The sequence below is a fragment of the Nycticebus coucang genome, chromosome X, assembly GCF_027406575.1.
Source record: "Nycticebus coucang isolate mNycCou1 chromosome X, mNycCou1.pri, whole genome shotgun sequence".
Lineage (NCBI taxonomy): Eukaryota > Metazoa > Chordata > Mammalia > Primates > Lorisidae > Nycticebus > Nycticebus coucang.
The window spans coordinates 184,077,068-184,099,174 of NC_069804.1; the positions used below are offsets into that span (position 1 = coordinate 184,077,068).

Consider the following 22,107-nt stretch of genomic DNA (forward strand, 5'->3'; position numbering starts at 1 on the left):
TAAATAATAAGAACTATTGGCTGATAATTGAGGGTAAGCAGGCAGCAGCAGCTGTTAGTTTTATGTCTCCCAAAGTGCTGAGCACCAGAACAAGTATTCAGCAAGTAGATCCTCATGGAGTTGAACTTTATTAAGTCATGTATGTTCTCAAATGACTCCAGTGTGAATTAGCTGAAGAAGTAATGTCTTTGAAGGAAAATTATGTCTATGCAACACATGTAAAGAGGAAGTAGCTTTGAATTCCTGGCCCTGCCAAAAAGCAGCTAAGTGGCCATGGCAAGTCACCCAGCCTGTCTGTCTCCATTTCTTCATCCAGAAAATGGTTATACCTGATTCTGGAGAGGTGTATGAAATGACCTATAATAGAATATTTAACTCATTAGTCATGATCAGCGTTCACTTCCATTACTGTAAGTACTGTGAAGTTTAGTCATAGTGCATGTCACCTGTGCCTGCCCTTGTGCCCATGCCACCTCAAATTGGCCAGCTTCTCTTATCTTCCTCCACATACGCAGAAATGAGTCTCTCATCCATGACACTTTCCCGGAGTTTCCCCTTAACACATGCAAATAGTTACTGGCTGATTCATGTCACAGCCTGGGGCATTCAGTCACAGCACCGAATCGCACATCCACACCAGGCCCCCTGTACATGTCATTATCAAGAATGGCTTCTGGTTACTTGGCCATGGAGCACATCACTTACAAATTTTTAATGCCAAAGGATTTGAACATGAGGAAAAACTAAAATTATGCTCAGAATTACACTCAACAGTTTGGAATCTTAGTCAATTCCAAAATTGCCTAGATCTTTCAGTGGCCTTTACCTTGCATGGACTGCCCTCTGCCCCTGGAATCTGCTAGAGTTTCAAAGGTGAGGGCTATCGGTATAATCCCAGCTTTGTGACTAAATGCAGGTTTCAAGGCCCCACCTTGGCAACTCTGATTCTAGGGACCTGGACCGAATCCCATGCACCTGCATTTTCCTAGGCCCCTGAGGCCCAAATGTGAGGAGTGAGTAGGGGGAAGTCAGGGTGCACCCCACTCTGCCAGACTCCAGGGCTGAGATCAGCAGAGCCTTGGTGCCAGGATACTCTCACCACGCCTACCGAGCACCTGGGGTCGCACTGATTAGTAGCTCCAGACCCTGCCTACTGGCCTTTGCCCACGTGGTCAAAGGCCACCTGGCCAACTCTGATTCAAGCTGGCTGTGACCTCTGCTCCCTAGACCTGGTGGGACTGAGGAATGCAGTTCAGCAGACCTGGCTAGAGGTGGGACTAGGGCTGTGGGCAGTGGCACTCTAAGAAAACACTGCTACTTCCCATGGTAGAAGCAATGCTGAGTGCAGAGGAAGGGTGAGAAGTTTCCCCTGTCCTAAGGAATGCCCCTAAGGGGGTTGATGCTGGAGACAAGCAGAAGGACAATTCCAACAACAGTGAAAAGAACCAAGTGAGGGATGGCCACGAGTGTGTAGGAGAGACTGCCTCTGGTAATCTCTTTTTGTCTCACCACCAGAGAGCACAGTTTTTGATCTCCATTCTACAGATGAGGAAACTGAGGCCCCAAGATGGGGAGAGAATGTTGTTTATTGAGTGAAATGTGTAATCACCAAGAAGTAAGTCAGTGAGTGCCGGAGGATGCCTGAGCCAGTCCAGCTGCATATCAAAGGCTGTCATATGGAGACCAAAGGCAAGCTAGAGCGACTCCCCAGTCCCACAGTGCTCATGGGCACCTCTCAGGGCTGTGTGGGACACGGGCCTGAGTGCTACATGCACACTATTTCACAGGCATTCCCTACGTTCCTGTTGGATATCTTAATTTTAATTATTTTATATATAAGAAACTGAGTTTTGAAGCACCCAGCCAGTCACACAGAACCCTGCACCTCTGAAGCCAGTGTTGGGCTACAATGACTCTAGAACTTTCTTCCACATCAGAACCACTTTCAGAGAGTTTGTATTTCTGGAAGTTTGAATGGGATACTAAAGCTGTTGTTGTTCCCCGATCACCACCTCAACCCCCATTGTGCCCCTAGTGCTGGCCCAAACTGGAGACCGGTCCTGCCTGTGTGCTTTGGGCACGTCCTTCGCCCTGCCTGGAATATCCCCCCCCAATCATCCTAGGGAAATCCTTGAGATCTGCTCTCACACAGGAGATGTCTTTCTCTGTGACCTGTCCTCCCTTGCAGCAATCCGCCCCAACATTCTACTGCTACTCCAGTAACAAAGGTCCGGATATATTATATATACTTAGTTTCGACTTTATCTTTACCCCATCCTGGGTTCTTACTTTTCCACAGGAAATGACCTTGTCCTATTTATTTTGTTATGCCCAGCAACAAGTACAAGCCCACAGAAACGTTTAACTTTTGGGTTCCTCCATAGTCCTGACCCGGCCTTCATTGCACTCTTAGCTTTCGGCATCTGTCAACTCTCATGCTGCTCCTGCTTTCTTTTCAGCAATAATAGCACCCACAAACATAACATTCATGCTTAACACCAACAGCAGCCAGGAGCAGTGGAAGATACACCGCCACAGGACCCAAGTGTGGAATGACACTGCAGTTTTCGAAGCAGGTCCCAGGGGTCCCTGAGGCCCTTTCAGGCAGGGGTCCACAATGTCAAATCTCTTTTCATAATGATGCTGAGATGTTTCTGCCCTTTGCTCCCTCCTTCTTTCACAAAGGTACAGTGGAGTTTTCCAGAGGCTACCTGAGTGTGATATCATAGCACACTGAAGTCAGAGACAGATATGAAAATACAGCTAATAGCTTGTGTTAATATGTAATGGTTTTGTTACTGTTATCTTTCAATAAATAATAAATATTTTTAAATTTCTCATTTTTAATTCTAGCATAGTAAAATGTACACTGTGTATATCTATGGAGATACATAGATATAGCTGTCTGCTACATAGACATGTGCTCTTTGAGGTCTTCAACAAACTTTACAAATACAAAGAGGTCCTGAAAGCAAAAGCTTTGAGAGAGAGAGGCTGATATTAAATAGCTAGTAAGTTAATATTGCTTCATTTGATGTTCTAAAATGGAATGAAGAGAAAAACCCTTTCGTGGTATATTAGGTGGATGGATCTTTACCTTTTGAAAGATGATTTTTTGTTTTCCCTCTTGACAATGGTACAGATACCAGAATGCAAATTGAGGAGCGCAAGCATGGAAGAATTTTGTAATTCATGCAAAACATCAGGTAGTTACACTAACAATTTTAGTGCTCTATTTTTTTAAAACCCTCCTTCTTTGTTTGTATATGGGAAGGGTATATAAATGCAGCACAAAGAAGGAATTGTGGGTTCAGCTTGGAAATGACCCAAGATCAAGAACTGGGTTGGACAAATTTGCCAGAGCTGCTATTCCAAGGTACCACAAAGTGGGAGGCTTAACCAACAGAAAGTGATTGTCTCCAAGTTCTGAAGGAGGAAGTCTGACATATGGGTACTGGCTGGGTCCTGATTTCTCTGAAGGCTCTATGGAAGCATCTATTCCAGGCCACTCCTCCTAACTGTTGGTCATTCTTTGGCTTATGGTTGCTTAACTCCAATCTCCACCTGGCATTCTGTGTGTACAGCCATGCACACACAAGCATGTGTGTTTCCGTATGTCCTCTTTTTTTTATTTTTTGAGACAGAGTCTCACTATGTCACCCTGGGTAGAGTGCCATGGTGTCACAGCTCACAGCAACCTCAGACTCTTTGGGCTTAAGTGATTCTCTTGCCTCAGCCTCCCAAATAGCTGGTACTACAGGCACCCGCCACAGCGGGTGTAGTTTGGTTGTAGTTATCATTGTTGTTTGGCAGGCCCAGGCTGGATTCAAACCTGCCAGCTCTGGTGTATGTGGTTGGCACCCTAGCCACTGAACTACAGGTGCCGAGCCATATGTTCTCTTCTTTTTTTTAATTAAATCAAAAAAAGGTAGATCATGTACATATGTCCTCTTCTTATAAGGACATGAGTCATGTTGCATTAGGTCCACCCTAATGACCTCATTTTAACTTGAATATCTTGTAAAGACCCAATCTTTAAATAAGGTCTCATTCTGAGGTATTTGGGGAATTGGGACTTCAACATATCTTTTATTTCTGGGGACATAATTCAACCCATAACTATAAGTAGTAACACAAGTTAGAAAAATTATAAAGGAAAGAGGTATGGCATAAATTGATGGGTGTCAAATCAAGAAAGCCAATTTCATGTTTTGGACCACAGCAATAAAGAACTAGAGGGGGTTTCCAGGGAAAACCCCTACAATTCCTTCTTTTGTTATGTCTTATCACCCACCATGCACGTGAAAATATTACTAAAGGTGCTGGGCCTTATGCTGGACCAGGAGGATGTGCTGAGCTAGGGGGTGGTTACTTTCTTTTAAGACATCCCTGCTCAGATGATGCAGGTGGGGAGAATGATTTGGACCTAGAAGTTTTAGAATCAATTCCAAGTCTCTTGCTCCAAAAGTCCAGAGCGGGAGAGAACATACAGAGGAGGAGGAGGATGAAGAAGAAAAGTAGATTTTGCAGAACTTTCAAATCCTCTATGGTTAAGGACCTTGCAGCCATTTAGAGCTTTTGCTTGCAATAATGAGAAGTGTTGCCAGGAATCAGCCGATTTAAGAAATGAGACCTCGTAAAGAGACAAAATGAGGAGGAAAACTGCCAGATTCTGCATGGTCCCAACCTTGGGAGTGAGTTGAGCTAGAAACCATGTTGGAAGTTGACCAAAGGGATCCAAGACACAAAGGGCCACTGAGGCCAGAATCCCCCATTCTTCATGGCTGTGGCAGTGATGAGAAGGGCCACACCCACCAAAAGGAGCAACGCTTAAAGGGGGAGTGCCGCACTGTGCCATCCAGCTTCATGAAACCGATTGCTAGGAATGTTCAAGCTTGAAACAACACCCATTTATTGTTAGACAATTGTGCTGGATCAGGAGCCCAGGCCTAGCTTAAAGGGGTTCTCTGCCCACAAGGCTTTTTTTTTTTTTTTTATTGTTGGGGATTCATTGAGGGTACAATAAGCCAGGTTACATTGATTGCAATTGTTAGGCAAAGTCCCTCTTGCAATCATGTCTTGCCCCCATAAAGTGTGACACACACCAAGGCCCCACCCCCCTCCCTCCGTCCCTCTTTCTGCTTTTCCTCCCCCCATAACCTTAATTGTCATTAATTGTCCTCATATCAAAATTGAGTACATAGGATTCATGCTTCTCCATTCTTGTGATGCTTTACTAAGAATAATGTCTTCCACTTCCATCCAGGTTAATATGAAGGATGTAAAGTCTCCATTTTTTTTAATAGCTGAATAGTATTCCATGGTGTACATATACCACAGTTTGTTAATCCATTCCTGGGTTGGATGCCCACAAGGCTTTAATCAGGGTGTTGACTGGCTGGAATCTTATCTGGAGGCCTTAGGGGAGAACCAGATTCCAGGCGCGCCATGGTTGCTGGCAGAATTCAACTCCCTGAGCTTGCAGGACGGTGGTGTCCATGTTCTTGCCAGCTGTCTCCTAGGAATTGTTCTCAGCTCCCAGAGGCCTGTCTCTGGTCCATGCATGTCCTTCCCCAACATTCTCGGAGCCAACAATAAAGTGTTGAGTCCTTCTCATGCTTTAAATCTCTAATTTTCCCTTCTATCTTTACCAGACCTGCCAGAAAAGCTAAGGTAATCTCCCCATTTTAAGGACAACTGATTAGTAACCTCATTTACTTCTGCAAAGTCCCCTTTACCTAGTAACCTTAGAGATTCACAAGTGTGACACCAGATGGAAAGGTCACAGCCCAAAGCCTGCCTGCCACAGAGGGCACCTGGTGTTTCTGCAAAGGCTTTCTTTGGAGACTCCATTTTTCACTCACCAGAGGATTATTATCTGCTCAAAAACTCTCAACCCTTTCAAATTGCTTTCTAGCTGCTACTGACTTGTTACTGCAGCAGTTCCCTTGGCAACACCATTGCTAATGCAGACCACACTTGGCACTTTGCTACAAGGCCAAGGACAGCTGCTACCTGCTAGAAAGAGCCATGTGCTGCCGGCCTTCTCTGCTCCTCCAGCTCCAGTCTCACTACTGCTCTCCTCCAGGGAGCCCCATGGATCCCTAGACTGGGTTGTGTGTACACAACTTGCTCCCAGTCTGGCCCACTGTACACATTCCACACTGAGCACATGCAGCCAAGTGCTACGGGCCTGTTACATCAAAGGACATGGGACTCTACATAAAGATAAAGCGAGCACCAGTTCTTATAAGGTCCTGAGGAGGTGCCTGGCAAGCAGCCAGTGCTAATGACAATGACAGCCACTGTTGTCCCTGCCACCAGTACTTCTGTCAGGGTGATGGTGAGCCTGCCCTAGCCTCAGCTCTGGGAGACTGTGGGGTCCAGACTGTTGGCCTCTTCCTCTCTGTATGCCCAGCTGCTGGCACAGGGACTGGCCCTGCCCAGAGGTGTCCCTGAAGAAGCTGGCCCACCAGCCCTGCTCACCACCTGACCAGGTCCTGGAGGAAGGGACCTTGCAAGCCCAGGGCCCCTGCTGGGTAACGAATGAAAGAAACAGACCCCCCCCTCCCCCGCAGCCTCTTTGGCCTCTCCCCTGAAAGACATTTCATCACTAGGCTTCCTGGGGCCAAGGTCACCCTGGGGCCCAGGAGTGGGGAGGGCAGGCTGGCTCAAGAGTGCTCTCTCTCTCCCCTCCTTTCTCTCTCTCTTTCCCTCTCCCTCTGTCTCTCTCTCACTCACTCCCTTGTTCTCCTCCTTCCTCCCTCTCCCTCCCACTCTTTCCCTGCCCTTTGGGGGCTCCAAGTGACCTGCAGCAGGAGTGGGGACTTTCTCAACACTCAGGGGCCAGGGACCTGAGGTCTCTGGGACCCATCCTTTGTCCTACAACACCCCAGGTTCTTGTTCCCACCCCTGCCTGCTCCCAGGCTTTCCTCTTCCAGCCCATCTCAAAAGCCCCTTGGGCCGCTCTGCCCTTGGCCAGTCCCTGCTCCAGCCAGGCCAGGGTATTTGCCTGCTGTGGTTAGCAGACAGCCCCCGGGTGGGATCCCGCTGGGCACCCCTGTGCCTCTCGACTCCTCTCAAGGGCCCTCTGCTACATAGCCAGGCTGCTTCTGTGTCCCTGTCCCCTCAATCTTCCCTCCTAACATCAGAGCTCACCTCGGGGGCTGCCAGACACCACTCTCTCATTGTGGCTGCCCCTGCCAAGTGCCACCCTGGGAGGCCAACACCTGCTGGGGAGCACCAGCCTTTGAAGGCCTGGCTGTCTCCCCGCCCCAGTGAGATGGGCCTCTGGACTTGGGGGCCTCCACCGGAGACCTGCTGCTGGAGAAGGTGGGCGCGTGGCCTCACAGAGTCAGGACCTGTCCCAGGGCAGGGGTCTGCCACAGCTTGGAGCGAGAGATGGGATCCCCTCCCACAGTACAGCCTCAAGCCTGGGGGCAGCTGCCTGTCCCAGCCCTCTGCACCTCAGTTGTGCACGGGCTCAGGATCACTGACCGTGGCCACAGTATTTCCCAGTTCGGTGTCTCATTAGTCCTCAGGGAGGCAGGAAGGGGGCTGATGGACCTGAAGGACTAAAGCAGGGGCCGAGTTAATAAAGGGGATATAAGGTCTTCTAGGAGTTGGGTCCATTAGGTCTTTTCACACGTGACCATGCAGTGGTCATGGGGGAACCTGATCCGGGTGATCTAGGTGGGTTTTCCCCCTCCTTAGTGGTATGGATTGGGGGAGTTTCGTGACTTTCCTCTGTACCTTGGAGTATTGAGCTCATGTGATGTCCTTTAGAGGTGGGCAGATGCAATCTGAAGACAGGCAAATAGATGTGCAGTTTGCATCTGTCGAGAAAGGCCATGGAAACACTGCAATTCCAATTTCTGTGTGTGCTGCGTCAGTTTGACTCAGGAGCTGTTGTGGCCTCCAGTGCAAAGAAAGAATCACAAGTCTTTAAACTGAGACATCCTGTAATTCGCATGGCACGCAATTCACCCTTGTAAAGTACACAATCGAGTGACGTTTAGTGAATTCACAATGGTGTATAATCATCACCTCTATCTAGTTCCAAAGCCAATCAGCCTAAAGGAGACCCTATGTTCATTAGTCACTCCCTCCGCCACCACAGGCCCCAGCAGCCAGCAATCTGCCTTTCGTGTCTGTAGATTTCCCTTTCTCAACATCTCCTATGAATGACATCGTACACTACGCTGCATTTTCTGTCTTCTTTCATTACCATAATGTTTTCAAGATTCATCAGTATTGTGGTGTATATCAGGACTGCGTTTCTTTATGGCAAAATAACACTCTTGTGTAGACAGGACACATTTTATTTATCCATTCATCAGTTGCTTGATATCTCAGTTCTTTTCACCTTCGGGGGATTATGAATATGCTGCTATGAATCTTTTTGTATACTTTTTAGGTGGATGTATATTTTCTTTTAGTAGGGGAGATATCATTAAAACAAAATAAATTACAGGCTTGAGGACTCTCCAAGCAGAGAAAACCAGTTAGGACATGCAAACAAAACTTAACTTAGGTTATTTCTTTTTTTGCAGTTTTTGGCTGAGGCTGGGTTTGAACCCGCCACCTCAGGTATATGGGGCCAGCGCCCTACTCCTTCAGCCACAGGCGCCGCCCAAGTTGGGTTATTACTTGTGAGTGCCTCTAATAATAATAAACGAAACTGAAGTCACCTTCCAGAAATGGTAAATGATGATAACTCTTAACAAATCCTCTGCCATCTGAAAGCACCTATTATAATACATACCTTTGCCCATTTTTCTGTCGCTTATTAGCAGAATGCCTAATGCTGGGTCATTTATAAAGAAAATAAGTTTATTTCTTACAGTTATGGAGGCTGAAGCATCCAAGGTCAAGGGGCCACATCTGATGAGAGTCAGAGCTGCCTTCTTGCTGGTAGGGACTCTGTAGAGTGTCAAGACGGCACACACCATCCCTTGGTGAGGGAGCTGAATGTGCTCACTCCGGCCTTTCCTCTTCTTCTTCTCCTCCTTCTCCTTCCTCTTCCTCCTCCTCTTCCTCCTCCTCTTCCTCTCCTCCTTCTCCTTCTCCCTCTTCTCCCTCTTCTCCCTCTTCTCCGCCTTCGTCTTTGTCTTCTTCTTCTTCTTCCACCAGTCCCACTCTTATGATAACCCATTAGCCCATGAGTCTGTGAATCCATGAATAGACATTAAGCCGTTCATGAGGGAAGAGCCCAAGTGACCCTATCAACTCTTAAAGGCCCCACCTCTCAAAACTACCACAACGGGGATTCAGTTTCAACACGAGTTTTGTAGGGGACAAGCTTTCATAGAATTCTGCCCCTGGCCCTCCAAACTCATGTCCTTCTCCCATATAAATACATTCATTCCATCTCCATAGCCCAAAGTCGTAACTTGCTAAAGCACCAACTCAAAAGTCCAAAGCCCGGGGTCTCAACTGTGAGCCTGTGAAATCAAAACAAGTTATCTGCTTGCAACATACAATGGTGATACAGGCAAAAGATGGGCATTCCCATTGCAAAAGGGAGAAATAGGCGAACAGAAGGAGGAATAGGCCCCGAGCAAGTCCAAAGCCCAGCAGGGCAGACGTTCAATCTTAAAGCTGGAGAATAACCTCTAGTGACTCCACTTGCCACTGAGACGGGGTGGGGTTCCCACGGCTTTGCCGGAGGCAGCCCACGTGGCTCCTCATACAGGTTAGAATCCAGGGCTGGGAGGTTTTCCAGGGAGGCACTACATGCTGCTGGTGACTCTGCACTTCTGGGGCCCCACCGCTCCACTGGGCATTGCCCTGACGGGGACTCTCTGCGGCAACCCAACCCCACGTTGTCACTCAGCATTGCTCTAGGGAGACTCTCTGAGGTGGCTCCACCTGCAGCGAGTCTCTGCCTGGGCCCCCGAGCTTTCCATGACATCTTTCAAAATCTGGGTGGGAGGCTGCCGAGCCTCCCTAGCTCCTGACTTTTGTGAGCCCGCAGGATTAGTGCAGTACAAATGCCAGCGCTGCCCAGGTGTACCGCTTGTGCCTTCAAGAGAAGGAGTGGGGACTGAGATGGGTGTGAAACTCAACCAGTCTCCAAGGAATCCCAGACTTTCCCTAGTCTTCTTGTCTCCCAAGCCCTCACCAGGATCCAGGCGTTTTCTAGCCCACTCCTCAAAATTCTTCCAGCCTCTGCCCATCACCCAGTTCCAAAGCCATTTTCAGGTATTCATTATCAGCAATACCTCAGTTCCTGGTACCAATTTTCTGCCTTTGTCCATTTTCTGTTACTTATGACAGGTGCAAACTAAAAATAAAACCCCAACCCAGTGTTTTTCAACCTTTTTTATCTCACAGCACACTTGAAACTATAGTTAAACTTCTGTGGCACACCGAAATTATCTTGGTCAAAAAAAAAAAAAAAAGAGTAAAAAAAAGGAATATACTTACTGTGCTTTGAACTTCTTTTGAAAATAATTAATGATCTTTAAAATGTTTATGGCACACCAAAGATCTTCTCACAGCACACCGGTTGAAAATCACTCCCCTACCCCCTCCAATTGGGTGGACCCCTCTTGGCCAAGAGGACCCCAGAAAAACCTTAAAACTAGGTTCCCAGTCATGAAGGGAAGAGAAATTGAACACATCTCCTTATACCCTCTTCCTTTTGAAGTTTAGAAACAACTGACCGATTTTAATGTTAATATAGAGATCAAAGACTTACATAACAGACTCTTGGCAATAAGATGCTAAATTATAAACAGGACCTAAGGCCTTACAAGGCAAAGGTTACCTGACACCTGCAGACCATCAATTTGCTTAACAGATCACTTTAAGTCATTATATTGTGCCTTGCTCTGTAAGTAACAGACTTCCTTAACTTAAAACATTCATTTTTACTGACTCCAAGCTTTAAGAAAATGCTTTATTCCTTTAACCAATTTCCAATTAAAGAATCTCTAGTCCACCTAAAACCTTTAAGCCCCTTTTCCAAGATTTCCAAACCAATGTATAACTTTCACATATTATTTTATGATTTTACTTGCAATTCATAAAATATATAAATATCTCCCTAAAATGTATAAAACCAAACGGTAACCCAGCCACTTTGGGCACATTTACTCAGAACTCTTGAGACTATGTTCCCTGGGCTGCAGTCACTCATATTAGCTCCTTGCTTCAAACCACGTGGGTGCTGCCAGCCCAGGGGAGTGGGGAGACAGGAAGGCCACAGCTGCGGCCCCTAGGCCAGCAGGGACCAGCTGCATCCAGAATGCAGACATGGGCAGTGGCCCCATCACCTGTCTGTGGCCTTCCCCAGGCCTCCTTCAAGGGTCGGGTCTGCCCTGCATGGGACCCTGCATCCCTAGAGGGGGATGTGATCAAAGGCAACCCCTGAGCCCAGCTCAGCCCCCTGGCCCTGGCCCTGGACCTGCAAGTGGGTCCACACCCCTCCCTCCAAGCCCCTCCCCCCAACACCCTGCTCCCCAACTACAAGGCTGTGCCCAGAGCCTAGCTGTGCCAGAAGGCCACAGCAGCGGTCCCTAGGCCGGCAGGGGCCAGCTGGGTCCAGAATGCAGACATGGGCAGTGGTCCAGTCACTTGTCTGTGGCCTTCCCCCGGCTTCCCTCAAGGGCCATGTCTGCCCTGCATGGGACCCTGCATCCCTAGAGGAGGATGTCGTCAAAGGCAACCCCAGAGCCAAGCTCAGCCCCCCTGGCCCTGGCAAACATTCAGTGACGTGCTCCCACATTCATACCCTTCAATGGCACACGCACACCCTCAATGACACACTCATAGGCTCATGGTGACACATATTCACATTCATGCACATTAAATGATACATTGACACAATCACACAAATTCAGTGATAGTCACACACATTCAATGAGATGTGCACACTCAGTGACATACACACTCAGTGACACAAATACACACAAATGCTCACATGCAAACGCACTCACACACTCTTGCACACATTCACCCCACACTCACTGCAGAAATCCACCTGTATCCATATGCTCACGCTGATGCTGATGCTGACGCTCACACACACATTCACACTTCCATACCCACTCGAACACTCCCACACTTACACCGACACCTGCTCAGGGGTCACAGCATGCGGGTTCACTCTGAATAGGGAGATACAAGGAGGCCCCCACACCCCTGCAGCCCTGCCATCTGCAGCCCTTGCCCTATGGCCAGGTCAGCCAGATGCAGGGCTCCTGCGGGCCACTCTGGCTGCCACAAGTTCTTGTCCCGGCTCTTTGTCTGCCTTGGGGACTGTCTTTCATAGACACAGACTTAGTGAACCCAAGGGCACTCATCATTTCCGGGTCAGTGATCCCATCCCCTCTGTGCACATGGACAGGAGGGCGAGGAGCCCACCCTCATCCAAGGGGCCCACCCTCATCCTGGTCCAGTCTCCAGAACATTCTGAGCCTGTGGAACTGCTGTTGGGAGGCTGCCCTTGATGTGAGCATGCCTACCTGTGGGAAACAGGCTGAGACTTGGGGCGGTTAAGGAGGGCAGATTCCAGGCCCCTCACCCCGATGAAGAAGTCCTCTCCAACAACTGGCTCTCCAGAGAAGTGCCCTTGTGGACATGGAGCTCAGGGCAGAGATGTCCCAGATGCACAGGGCCATCCATGTCCACATGGGGGCTGTGGTCAGGCATCTTTGGGGCTCAGCCGACTGCAGGGACCCAGGGCAGGGAGGGCACCCTCCACAGTCTCCCCTTCTAGCCCAAACCTGCCCTCAGGACGCAGGAGTGATGGCAGCACCAGGAGGCCTGGAGGGGCAGCACAGGACTTGGTGGAGGGCAGCCCTCCCCATCCTTCCTGTCACTCAGGCCAAGGCCTGAGCACTGTGGAATCCACATCCGGGCCGCACTCTGCCCCTCAACGATCACTCAAACTCTGTCCCCAGACATGCTTCAGGGGCTAGGCCAGGGTGCACCACTTGTCAACTCGCAGGGGTGGGTGGAACCAGGTGGGTGGACAGACCCCACACGCAGCTCTGGACAGGGTGTCCGACCTCATGTCCAGGGCCTTTGGGCCCTTTTCCTGATCTTCACTGCCAGCCTGGGATCACACATGTGGCCTCTGTTTCCTGTCTGGATGCCCTGAGCCCCCACAGTGCTGCCAAGCAGGGATCCTGGGACCCCATGAGCAGCCTATTGGCCCTGACCCTCCTTTTCACATCTGACCCACTCATGCCTGGGGGTCTCTACAGGCCTTGGGGACCCAACCAGCCACCGGCCACACCCAGCAGATCCCCATTGCCTGCCTCCATCCAGGTTACCCCATAGGCACTCACAAATACTGTCCCCAGTGTACCCCAGTGATGGCCCAAGCACTGTTCCCCCTCACCCCCATGCCCTCCTCAGTCAGTACGTCCACAGTGGGGACACTGTCCCCACAGAGGGAACACTCAGCTGCAACATTTAATGAATTTTATTGAACAGAAACATTCAGCGCAACCACTGTAGAGATGGGAACAGCAACAGACAGCAACTGCTAACTGCCACTAGAGGCCACGTGGGATCCAGGACCCATGATCTGCCCCTTGCCTGGACTCTGGACTCTGGCAATGGCCACACACTCTAGGGAATCCCCTCGGGGGCCATCTACTGGGGCGCGGCCCTGCCCCATGGCCCACACAGGACACCAGGAATAACAGCAGGACATATCCCACCAAGTTCAGGAAACTGAATCACAAGGGCTGACATGACAGGCATGGGACACCAAAGCACAGTCCCCAGGGAGCCCCTCACAGCCCCCCTTCTGTTCCTGGTCCAGCTCTTCTCCCCGCTGTATGGGAGTGCACATTCCCACTGTCTCCTGGGACTGTGCTGGGGGTCTCCAAGGTGGAGCTGCTCAGGTAAGAACACACATCTGCACCAGGACAGGCAGCGGTCAGCCTACATCTACACCGAGGAAGCAGAGGCTCTGCTATCTGCCATCTGATTCAGAATGGCAGAGAGCAGAGCCTGGGCTGGCACTGAAGCTCACAGCATGTGTCCCGGGCCCAGCACACACACAGCAGCTTTGCACACAAAAGGTCACTGGTAGCTGGTGGAAGGGGGTACGTGTTCTGGACACTTGGGTCACTACTGAGCCTGCACGGATGGGGAGTTTTGCAGAACAGGGCTCAGGCTGCCCCAGGACATTGAATAGGGGGGCCCCTCTGAGGAGGCCCAGGCAGTGGGCATCCCTGAGATGGCCTCTCTCCCAAAGGCCTCCCAGTCTACCTCTGGTGGTAAAGGTCTTCAGGTGCCCTCACCCAGGCCACAGCTGGCTGCTCAGAGGGGCTTCCAGGTTGGCTGCCCAAGTTTGTGGGGTTTGGGGCTGGGAACAGGTGTATTGGTGTCATGGCAGGGGCACCTCTCCCCTCCCTGCTGGGCAGCAAACTTGGTCATCTGGGTCACTGAGAATGTCTGAGAGTAATGGTTGGGGGCCCCTCGAGGGAGAAGGAAGGTCTGAGGAGCCCATGTGGTGGTGGCTGTGGCCTCCCTTCTCCCACCTCCAGGACACTGTGCTGCCTGAGAAGGCAGGAGAGGAGGCCCCTGCATGGGCCTTCTGAGCCTGTTTGCCTGAGGACTCGGGGTAGCTCATGTCCCCAGCCCTTTCCTGTTTTCCCTACTCCTCTGGGATGGGTTTGAGCCCCTCCAGCGGGGGCTCCTCGGCCTCCTGCTCTGCTGCCTGGGCACGCCTGTCAGGCACCCAGCCAGGACCTCCTGGGCTCGCCCCAGGTGCACTACCCATCTGGGCTGGGGTGGGGCCCCCGGGGGCCTCAGTGGACGCTGCCTGACCTAGCCCCACAGGTTCAGAGACACTTTCCTCTCCCTGGGGGACAGGGGAGGCCCCAGCCGCAACACTGCTGATGGGGAGAAGCTCAGCAGGGGCATCAGGAATTGCCTGGCTGGCACCTCCAGGGGCCAGGGGGACCTCCGCAGTGCCTCCCAGGACAGGGACGGCCCGGGCAACAGCCAGGTCTCCACCGTCTCCATGGGACCCTTCCTCTCCTCTGCACAGCTCCCTCAGAGGCAGAGCAGCCTCCCAGGCCTCCGTTTCCCGCACCAACCGGAGCAGCCCCAGGAAGCCAGGCAGCCGCCTCTCCAGCCACATCCTCCGCAGCTTGTCCTGCAGCATGGCGTTGGGCCCGGCCTGCAGCAGCACCTGCCTAGCTCGCATCTGGTCTGCCATGGCTGGGTGGACAGCTCCCTGCTCCATGGCCACGTGCAGCAGGCCTTCCAGGCGCATCACGTAGGCGAACAGACTCTCCCCTGGCTGCTGCGAGCACGTCAGCAACTTCATCCTCGCTGTTACCCGGGTGTCATTGTTCCCGAACACCTGCTCCAGCGCGTCCAGGCAGTCCTGAGCCGGGGTGTCCGGATGTTCTGCCAGGAGGCCGCACATGAGGTCCAGGGCCGGACCGTCCAAGCTCTCCACCAGCCGCCGCCGCCTCTCCCGTTCTGACGTGTGGCGCCACAGGTATAGCATGTCCTTGGCGTGGTCCAGCCAGCTCTCAAAGGACTCTTCCCCACAGCCTGGCTGCTCTCTTCCGGAAAAGGCTCGCAGTTCCTGGCAGGCCAGACTTCTCAGCAGAGGCTTCAGGGACTCACTCCATTGCCGGGACCAGGCGTCTGCCTCCCCTGCAGCTCCTGCCTCACCTGCAGTCCCCGCAACACCTGCAGCTTCCTCTCCACCTGCATCCCCCACCTCACCTGCAGCTTCCTCTCCACCTGCACCCCCCACCTCATCTGCAGTCCCCGCCTCACCTGCAGCTTCCTCTCCACCTGCATCCCCCACCTCATCTGCAGTCCCCACCTCACCTGCAGCTTCCTCTCCACCTGCATCCCCCACCTCACCTGCAGCTTCCTCTCCACCTGCATCCCCCACCTCATCTGCAGTCCCCACCTCACCTGCAGCTTCCTCTCCACCTGCATCCCCCACCTCATCTGCAGTCCCCACCTCACCTGCAGCTTCCTCTCCACCTGCATCCCCCACCTCATCTGCAGTCCCCGCCTCACCTGCAGCTTCCTCTCCACTTGCATCCCCCACCTCATCTGCAGTCCCCACCTCACCTGCAGCTTCCTCTCCACCTGCATCCCCCACCTCATCTGCAGCTTCCTCTCCACCTGCATCCCCCACCTCATCTGCAGTCCCCACCTCACCTGCAGCTTCCTCTCCACCTGCATCCCCCACCTCATCTGCAGTCCCCGCCTCACCTGCAGCTTCCTCTCCACTTGCATCCCCCACCTCATCTGCAGTCCCCACCTCACCTGCAGCTTCCTCTCCACCTGCATCCCCCACCTCATCTGCAGCTTCCTCTCCACCTGCATCCCCCACCTCATCTGCAGTCCCCGCCTCACCTGCAGCTTCCTCTCCACCTGCACCCCCCACCTCATCTGCAGCTTCCTCTCCACCTGCATCCCCCACCTCATCTGCAGTCCCCGCCTCACCTGCAGCTTCCTCTCCACCTTCACCCCCCACCTCATCTGCAGCTTCCTCTCCACCTGCAGCTTCCTCTCCACCTGCATCCCCCACCTCATCTGCAGCTTCCTCTCCACCTGCATCCCCCACCTCATCTGCAGCTTCCTCTCCACCTGCAGCTTCCTCTCCACCTGCATCCCCCACCTCATCTGCAGTCCCCACCTCACCTGCAGCTTCCTCTCCACCTGCACCCCCCACCTCACCTGCAGCTTCCTCTCCACCTGCAGCTTCCTCTCCACCTGCATCCCCCACCTCATCTGCAGCTTCCTCTCCACCTGCATCCCCCACCTCACCTGCAGCTTCCTCTCCACCTGCATCCCCCACCTCATCTGCAGCTTCCTCTCCACCTGCAGCTTCCTCTCCACCTGCAGACCCCGCCTCACCTGTGGCTCCTGCCTTACCTGGGGCTCCTTCCTCACTTGTGGCTCCTGCCTTACCTGGGGCTCCTTCCTCACCTGGGGCTCCTTCCTCACCTGGGGCTCCTGCCCCATCTGCACTTCCTGCAGCTCCTGCAACTCCTGCCCCACCTGCGTATCTGGCCACTGATTGCCCCTGGGGCTGTGCAGGAAAACTCCGTGTGTCCTGTAAGTCAGCATCAGGCGCCTGGGGCAGGAAAATCACAGTCCAGGGCCCCCCCTTGCCTGCTATCTGTCTGGGGATCAAACTTCGGTTTAAAACGTCTGCGAACTCGACCAAGGCTGCCCTGGCCCCCAGCTCCTTTCTGAAGACCTTGCTGAGCACTCGGTACCTGCCCAGAGGCCACAGCGCAGCATGCAGGGCCGCCCGGAATTCACCTTCCTGGCAGTCGTCAGGGATGCCCAGGATGAGCAGGGCACGCTGCGCGTTCGCGCCCATCCAGCCGCACCAGTCCTGCAGCATTGCCAGCGCCATCGCTGAGGACAGGGAGGGAGTCGATGGGACGGGGTATGCGCTGACTGTCGCAGTCTCTGCCACAACCTGTGAGTGCCAAAGGGAGAGAGGGACATTGGTGCCACACACAGCTCAACGCCACTGCCCCGTGGTGGCCAACCACCCCCCACAGCGGGGACCTGAAGCACCTCGCCTGCCCAGTGTCGCAGCCCCTGCTCCCCCTTACCCCCACCCCTGCGGCTCAGAGCCCCTCACTGTACCCCTCCCCTCCACGGCGGGAACAACCCCTTTTGCCTTGCAAGACGCCCCCTGACCGACAGGAGCAGCGTGCCCCCCCTCCTCACCGGTGCCGGTGGTCTGCCCCCTGCCCTGCACCCCTGCGGCAGGAGCCCTCCCCGCCCACATCTCTGCCGCTGGGCCGCACCTCCCCTCACCCCCCGCCGCCCTGGGACTCCGACCCGTCTCGCCCCCACCACCTGCCCGGGACCCGCGGCCACTCCGGGTTCCCACCTGAGCAAAGCCCGGTTGCCGCTCACTTTCTCCGACTCTGCGGACGCGGCACCACCCGCAGGGACCAGCAGCCTCCAAACCCTGCGGCAGGAGGGTGCAGGAACGCGCCTCTGCCCGCCGAGGGCTGCGCAGTCGAGGGTCTCCAGGCCCTCGGTGCCGAGGCCACGTGGGCTGCCCGCGTCCCCCAGAAGCCCGGGGCAGATGAGGGAGGAAGATGTCGGAGTGTCTGTGGGAGGCAAATGGCCAGGCTGGGGGCTGGGGGGGTGGTGTAGATCATGTCGCCATGACAACAGGACCTGTGTCATCCTAAGGGCCTGATGCAGCCGAGTATGGGGCCTCTGGAAGCAACAGGCACAGCCATTGGCCTTCCACCAACAGAAAGGCCGCTGTTAACAATTGGGGCAAATCTGTGGGGCTGGGACCGAAAATCAGGGGCAGGCTGCCCTCCTCACGCTCGCCTGGAATCTTCACGATATACCCAGGCTGGCTGTGTTCCGGGTCATAGTGCCCTGTGCTATCAAGCCAGCCCCCCATACCTTCTGGGCAGCCATTGCACAGGAACGCGGTGGACTTTGGGGCAGACAAATACAGGGTCACCTGACAGTTGAGTAGCCTACATGGGTCACTGAGCATCTATGCCCCTCATCTGCAAGTGGGCGATAAAATATTTTCCTTTTTATATATTGCTGGACATGATTTGCTAATAGTTTTGCTACACTGTTTATGCAGAATATTTTTCTGTAATTTTCTTCATTTATATCATTTTTAAATCAAGATTTAGCAGTAGGTTGGTATTGTCCTCATAAAATGAATTGGAAATTGTTCCCCACTCCTCTATTTTCTGAAAGTGCTGTGTAAAATTGGATGTTTTTACTATATACTAGGGTTTGGCAACTATAGCATAAAGGATGTGGTAGGAGGGAAATGGAGTTCCTTAATATTTTCTCGAGTTCGCCCCTGAGCTCATCTGGGATGGGATTCCTGTTTCGTTTTGTTTTGTTTGATCCACTAATTTTTATGAGTTTTATTTTATTACTATTCTGTCTGAAATATTTTCTAAGTTCTTTTGTGATATGTTCTTTGGCCCATAGTTTTTATTTTTTTTAAGAAGTGTAATGTAATAAAAAAAATTGTAATGTTGAATTTCCAAATATTTGGAGATATATCACTGTTATTAATTTCTAATGGAATTCTATTGTATGCTCAGACATTATTATATAATATTTCAATCATTTTCCATATGTTGAGACTTGTTTTATGGCCCATTATTTGATCTATCTAGGTGAATGGACACAGCGCCCTTGTAACAAATCTATATTCTGCAAGTGTTGAATAAAGTGTCCCTTATGTAAAAGTAGTTGATAATGTCATGTAGATCTTATATATTTACTGATTTCTTGACTAGTTATGTCAATTGCTGAGGCATAGATGAGAAAATGTCCAGCTATCGTTGTGAAAATGTCTAGCCCCAGACCTGGCTTCACAAAAACTGCACTTAGGTACTTCCTCTTCACCAATTGCTTGATTTAGCAGGTGCCTATAAAATCCACTGAGATCTTCCTGCTTTGTTACAGCCCAATGCACTTCTAGGGCAACGACCCTCTTCTCTCTTTCTTCCTCTTCAGCTCTTGCAGTTTTTTTCTTATAAGCTGATGTCACAAATGCCTCTTCATCATCAAATTCGCCCTTTTCCATTTCTCGTTCTCTCTGTATTTTCTTTTTCATTATTTTTTCCTGTTACTTTTTTCTAATTTCAACTGCTTTAGTAAGTTGGGAATGTACTTGGGCTTTCAATCTTTCCCTAAAAGCAACTTGGGATTCCTTTCCTCCTTTTTTTCTGCATTTCATCATAAATATTCACATCCATACACAGTGGAATCTTCTACAAGGGCCTTCTGCATTTCCAGTTTGGTCTGTTTCATGGCCTGTTTCTTAGCATCTTCCCTCTGAAGACTTTCACTCATGGAGGTCTCATCCTATCTTCATAATTTGGGTTCTCTCAGCTACTTCTGTAATGCTCTTATCCTACTCGTCATCATCATCACAATCATTTCCAAACACTGATAGTTTTTGCAAAACAGGGTACAACTGCTGTGTTTTCTTTGGCAAAATAAGACTATACTGCCTGCCTGGAATCGCCATCTTGCTCCCATGTGCGCTAAACCCCTGCCAGTGATTCAGATGGAAACTCAGTGGGAACTTTTGCTAATGTGCTCCTGAATATACAATGTTCCCTTTTTTTCCTGCTGCTTTCAAGACTTTTCTGATCATCCTTTGTTTTTAGGAGTTTGACTACAACACATCTACATTTTGTTTTCCTTTCTATTTCTCATCCTCTCAGCTCACTGAGCTTCATTGACTCTGTAAATTACATATTTTCCCCAATTTTGGAAATTTTTGGCCATTATTTCTTCAGATGGTTTTTCTTCCCCATTTTCTCCATCCATGTTTGACCTTTCTATATTGTCCCAGGGACTGCTGAGGTTTGTTTGTTTTATTGTTGTTCCTCTCAGTTTAGTAGAATGGGTCATTTCTATGAATCTATCTTCAAGTTCGGGACTCTTCTGTCACCTGCAATCTGTTATTAAAAATATCCAGTGGAGGGTGGCACCTGTGGCTCAAGGGAATAGGGTGTCGGCCCCATATGCTAGAGGTGGTGGGTTCAAACCCAGACCCAGCCAAAAACTGCAAAAAAAAAAAAATATATATATATATATATCCAGTGGATTTTTTACTTTAGATATTGTGTTTTTCAGTTCAAGAATTTATACCTGATTCAATAATTTCCTTTCCTCTAATAAAATTTCCTATTAAAAAATCCACAACTATTCCCTTGGGTCATTCATTAAACATTCACATTTTTACACTATTACTTTTTATATTTTTACATGTTACACTTAATATTACATTTCTACACCATGCATTTAGTTATGTGTAAGTCATAATAAACACAATAGCTAAAATGTTAAGTAGGGCCATTGCATATAATTCATTTATTCATTCATTCATACATTACCCATTCAACAAGCATCTGCAGTGCCCCTACTGTGTCAGACATTATTCTAAGCCCTAGGAACATAGAGACAAATTAGAAATAGTCCCTGTTCTTTTTTTTTTTTTTTTGAGAAAGAGCCTCACTTTGTCACCCTCAGTAAAGTGCCGTGGAGTCACAGCTCACAGCAACCTCCAACTCTTGGGCTTAAGCGATTCTCTTGCCTCAGCCTCCCAAGTAGCTGGGACTACAGGCACCCACCACAATGCCCAGCTATTTTCGTTGCAGTTTCCACTGCTGTTTTAGCTGGCCGGGGCCAGGTTCAAACGCGTCACCCTCGGAATATGGGGCCAGTGTCACATAGCCACAGGTGCCACCCAGAAATAGTCCCTATTCTTAAGGAGCTGCCAGCATGGTAAGGAAAGGCAGGCCTGTAAACAAATGGGGTAATGTGATTTCCTTGGGTGGTGGTTATAAGATGTGTACAAAGTGCAGGGGGGACATCAAATGGGCAGGTCTGCCTTTAAAGGATTGGAATGTCCTCAAAGGGAAGGTGAACCTTGCATTGACATAGAAGAGCTTGAAGAATTCAGAGGGGTGTTCAATGGGCAGGTGGACATTGGGGTTTGGAGAGCAGAAAAGGTTGGTCCTAGTGATTCAGACCTGATGGCAGTTAGCTTTTGGGTCATTATGTGAAGCTAGGTGACTCCCCCAGATGGCACCACAGACAGTCTAAAAAGACAAAGATGAAATAGAGTTTTTCTGGGGTGTAGTCAATGAAGGAGATCAAAGAATGGGTTCTTGGGAGTAAGGGCCAGTCTCTAAGCCTGAGGGGCCCAGAGTAAGTCTTACCTTCATACTTTAAGGACACAGGCTCTGGACTCAGATAGATCCGTGTTTTAATGCCATCTGTGTGGCACTGATGAGACTATTTAGCCTCTGTGTGACTCAGTCTCCATGGACATAGAACAGGAGAAATAGCAGTACCTACTTTAGCATTGTTATCAGAATTAGAGGAGATAATGTTTATAAAACAGTGTCTGACATATACTCAGCAATTATCGAATATAATAGTAGCCCCCCAACAAATAATTCATTGTTTTAATAGATGTGAAAAACAAAGGAACTAATTTTAAACCTACAACCATAAGATTGTAACAAAGATGTGTTCTTTTAAGAAATATTTACTATGTATGCCAAGGCTGTTTTTTGGTATTTCTGAGGAGAAATCAACTAACTAAAATCTAGCATTTCCTTC

At 50.5% G+C, this 22,107-nt stretch overlaps 1 protein-coding gene across 1 annotated transcript; it reads right to left on the minus strand.

Annotated features, from left to right (window-relative positions):
• Positions 1-13,438: 13,438 nt before the first annotated feature.
• On the minus strand, positions 13,439-18,176 carry LOC128577111 (paraneoplastic antigen Ma6F-like). The gene is made up of 4 exons (XM_053579127.1): positions 17,858-18,176; positions 16,825-17,434; positions 16,069-16,428; positions 13,439-15,996 (listed from the first exon to the last, which is right to left on the minus strand). Exons 2-4 carry the CDS (start codon positions 17,366-17,368, stop codon positions 14,621-14,623), a joined length of 2,280 nt encoding a protein of 759 aa, XP_053435102.1. The 5' UTR covers positions 17,369-17,434; positions 17,858-18,176; the 3' UTR covers positions 13,439-14,620.
• Positions 18,177-22,107: the final 3,931 nt, after the last annotated feature.

What these genes read in the sequence shown, in the direction of transcription:
- LOC128577111 (XM_053579127.1), bottom strand. Translation starts at nt 17,368, where the DNA reads ATGGCGCTGGCAATGCTGCAGGACTGGTGCGGCTGGATGGGCGCGAAC. An exon ending in AGGTGGAGAGGAAGCTGCAG is followed by an intron (nt 16,429 to 16,824) that starts GTGGAGAGGAAG and finishes CGGGGACTGCAG; the next exon opens with ATGAGGTGGGGGATGCAGGT. An exon ending in AGGTGGAGAGGAAGCTGCAG is followed by an intron (nt 15,997 to 16,068) that starts GTGAGGTGGGGA and finishes CGGGGACTGCAG; the next exon opens with ATGAGGTGGGGGATGCAGGT.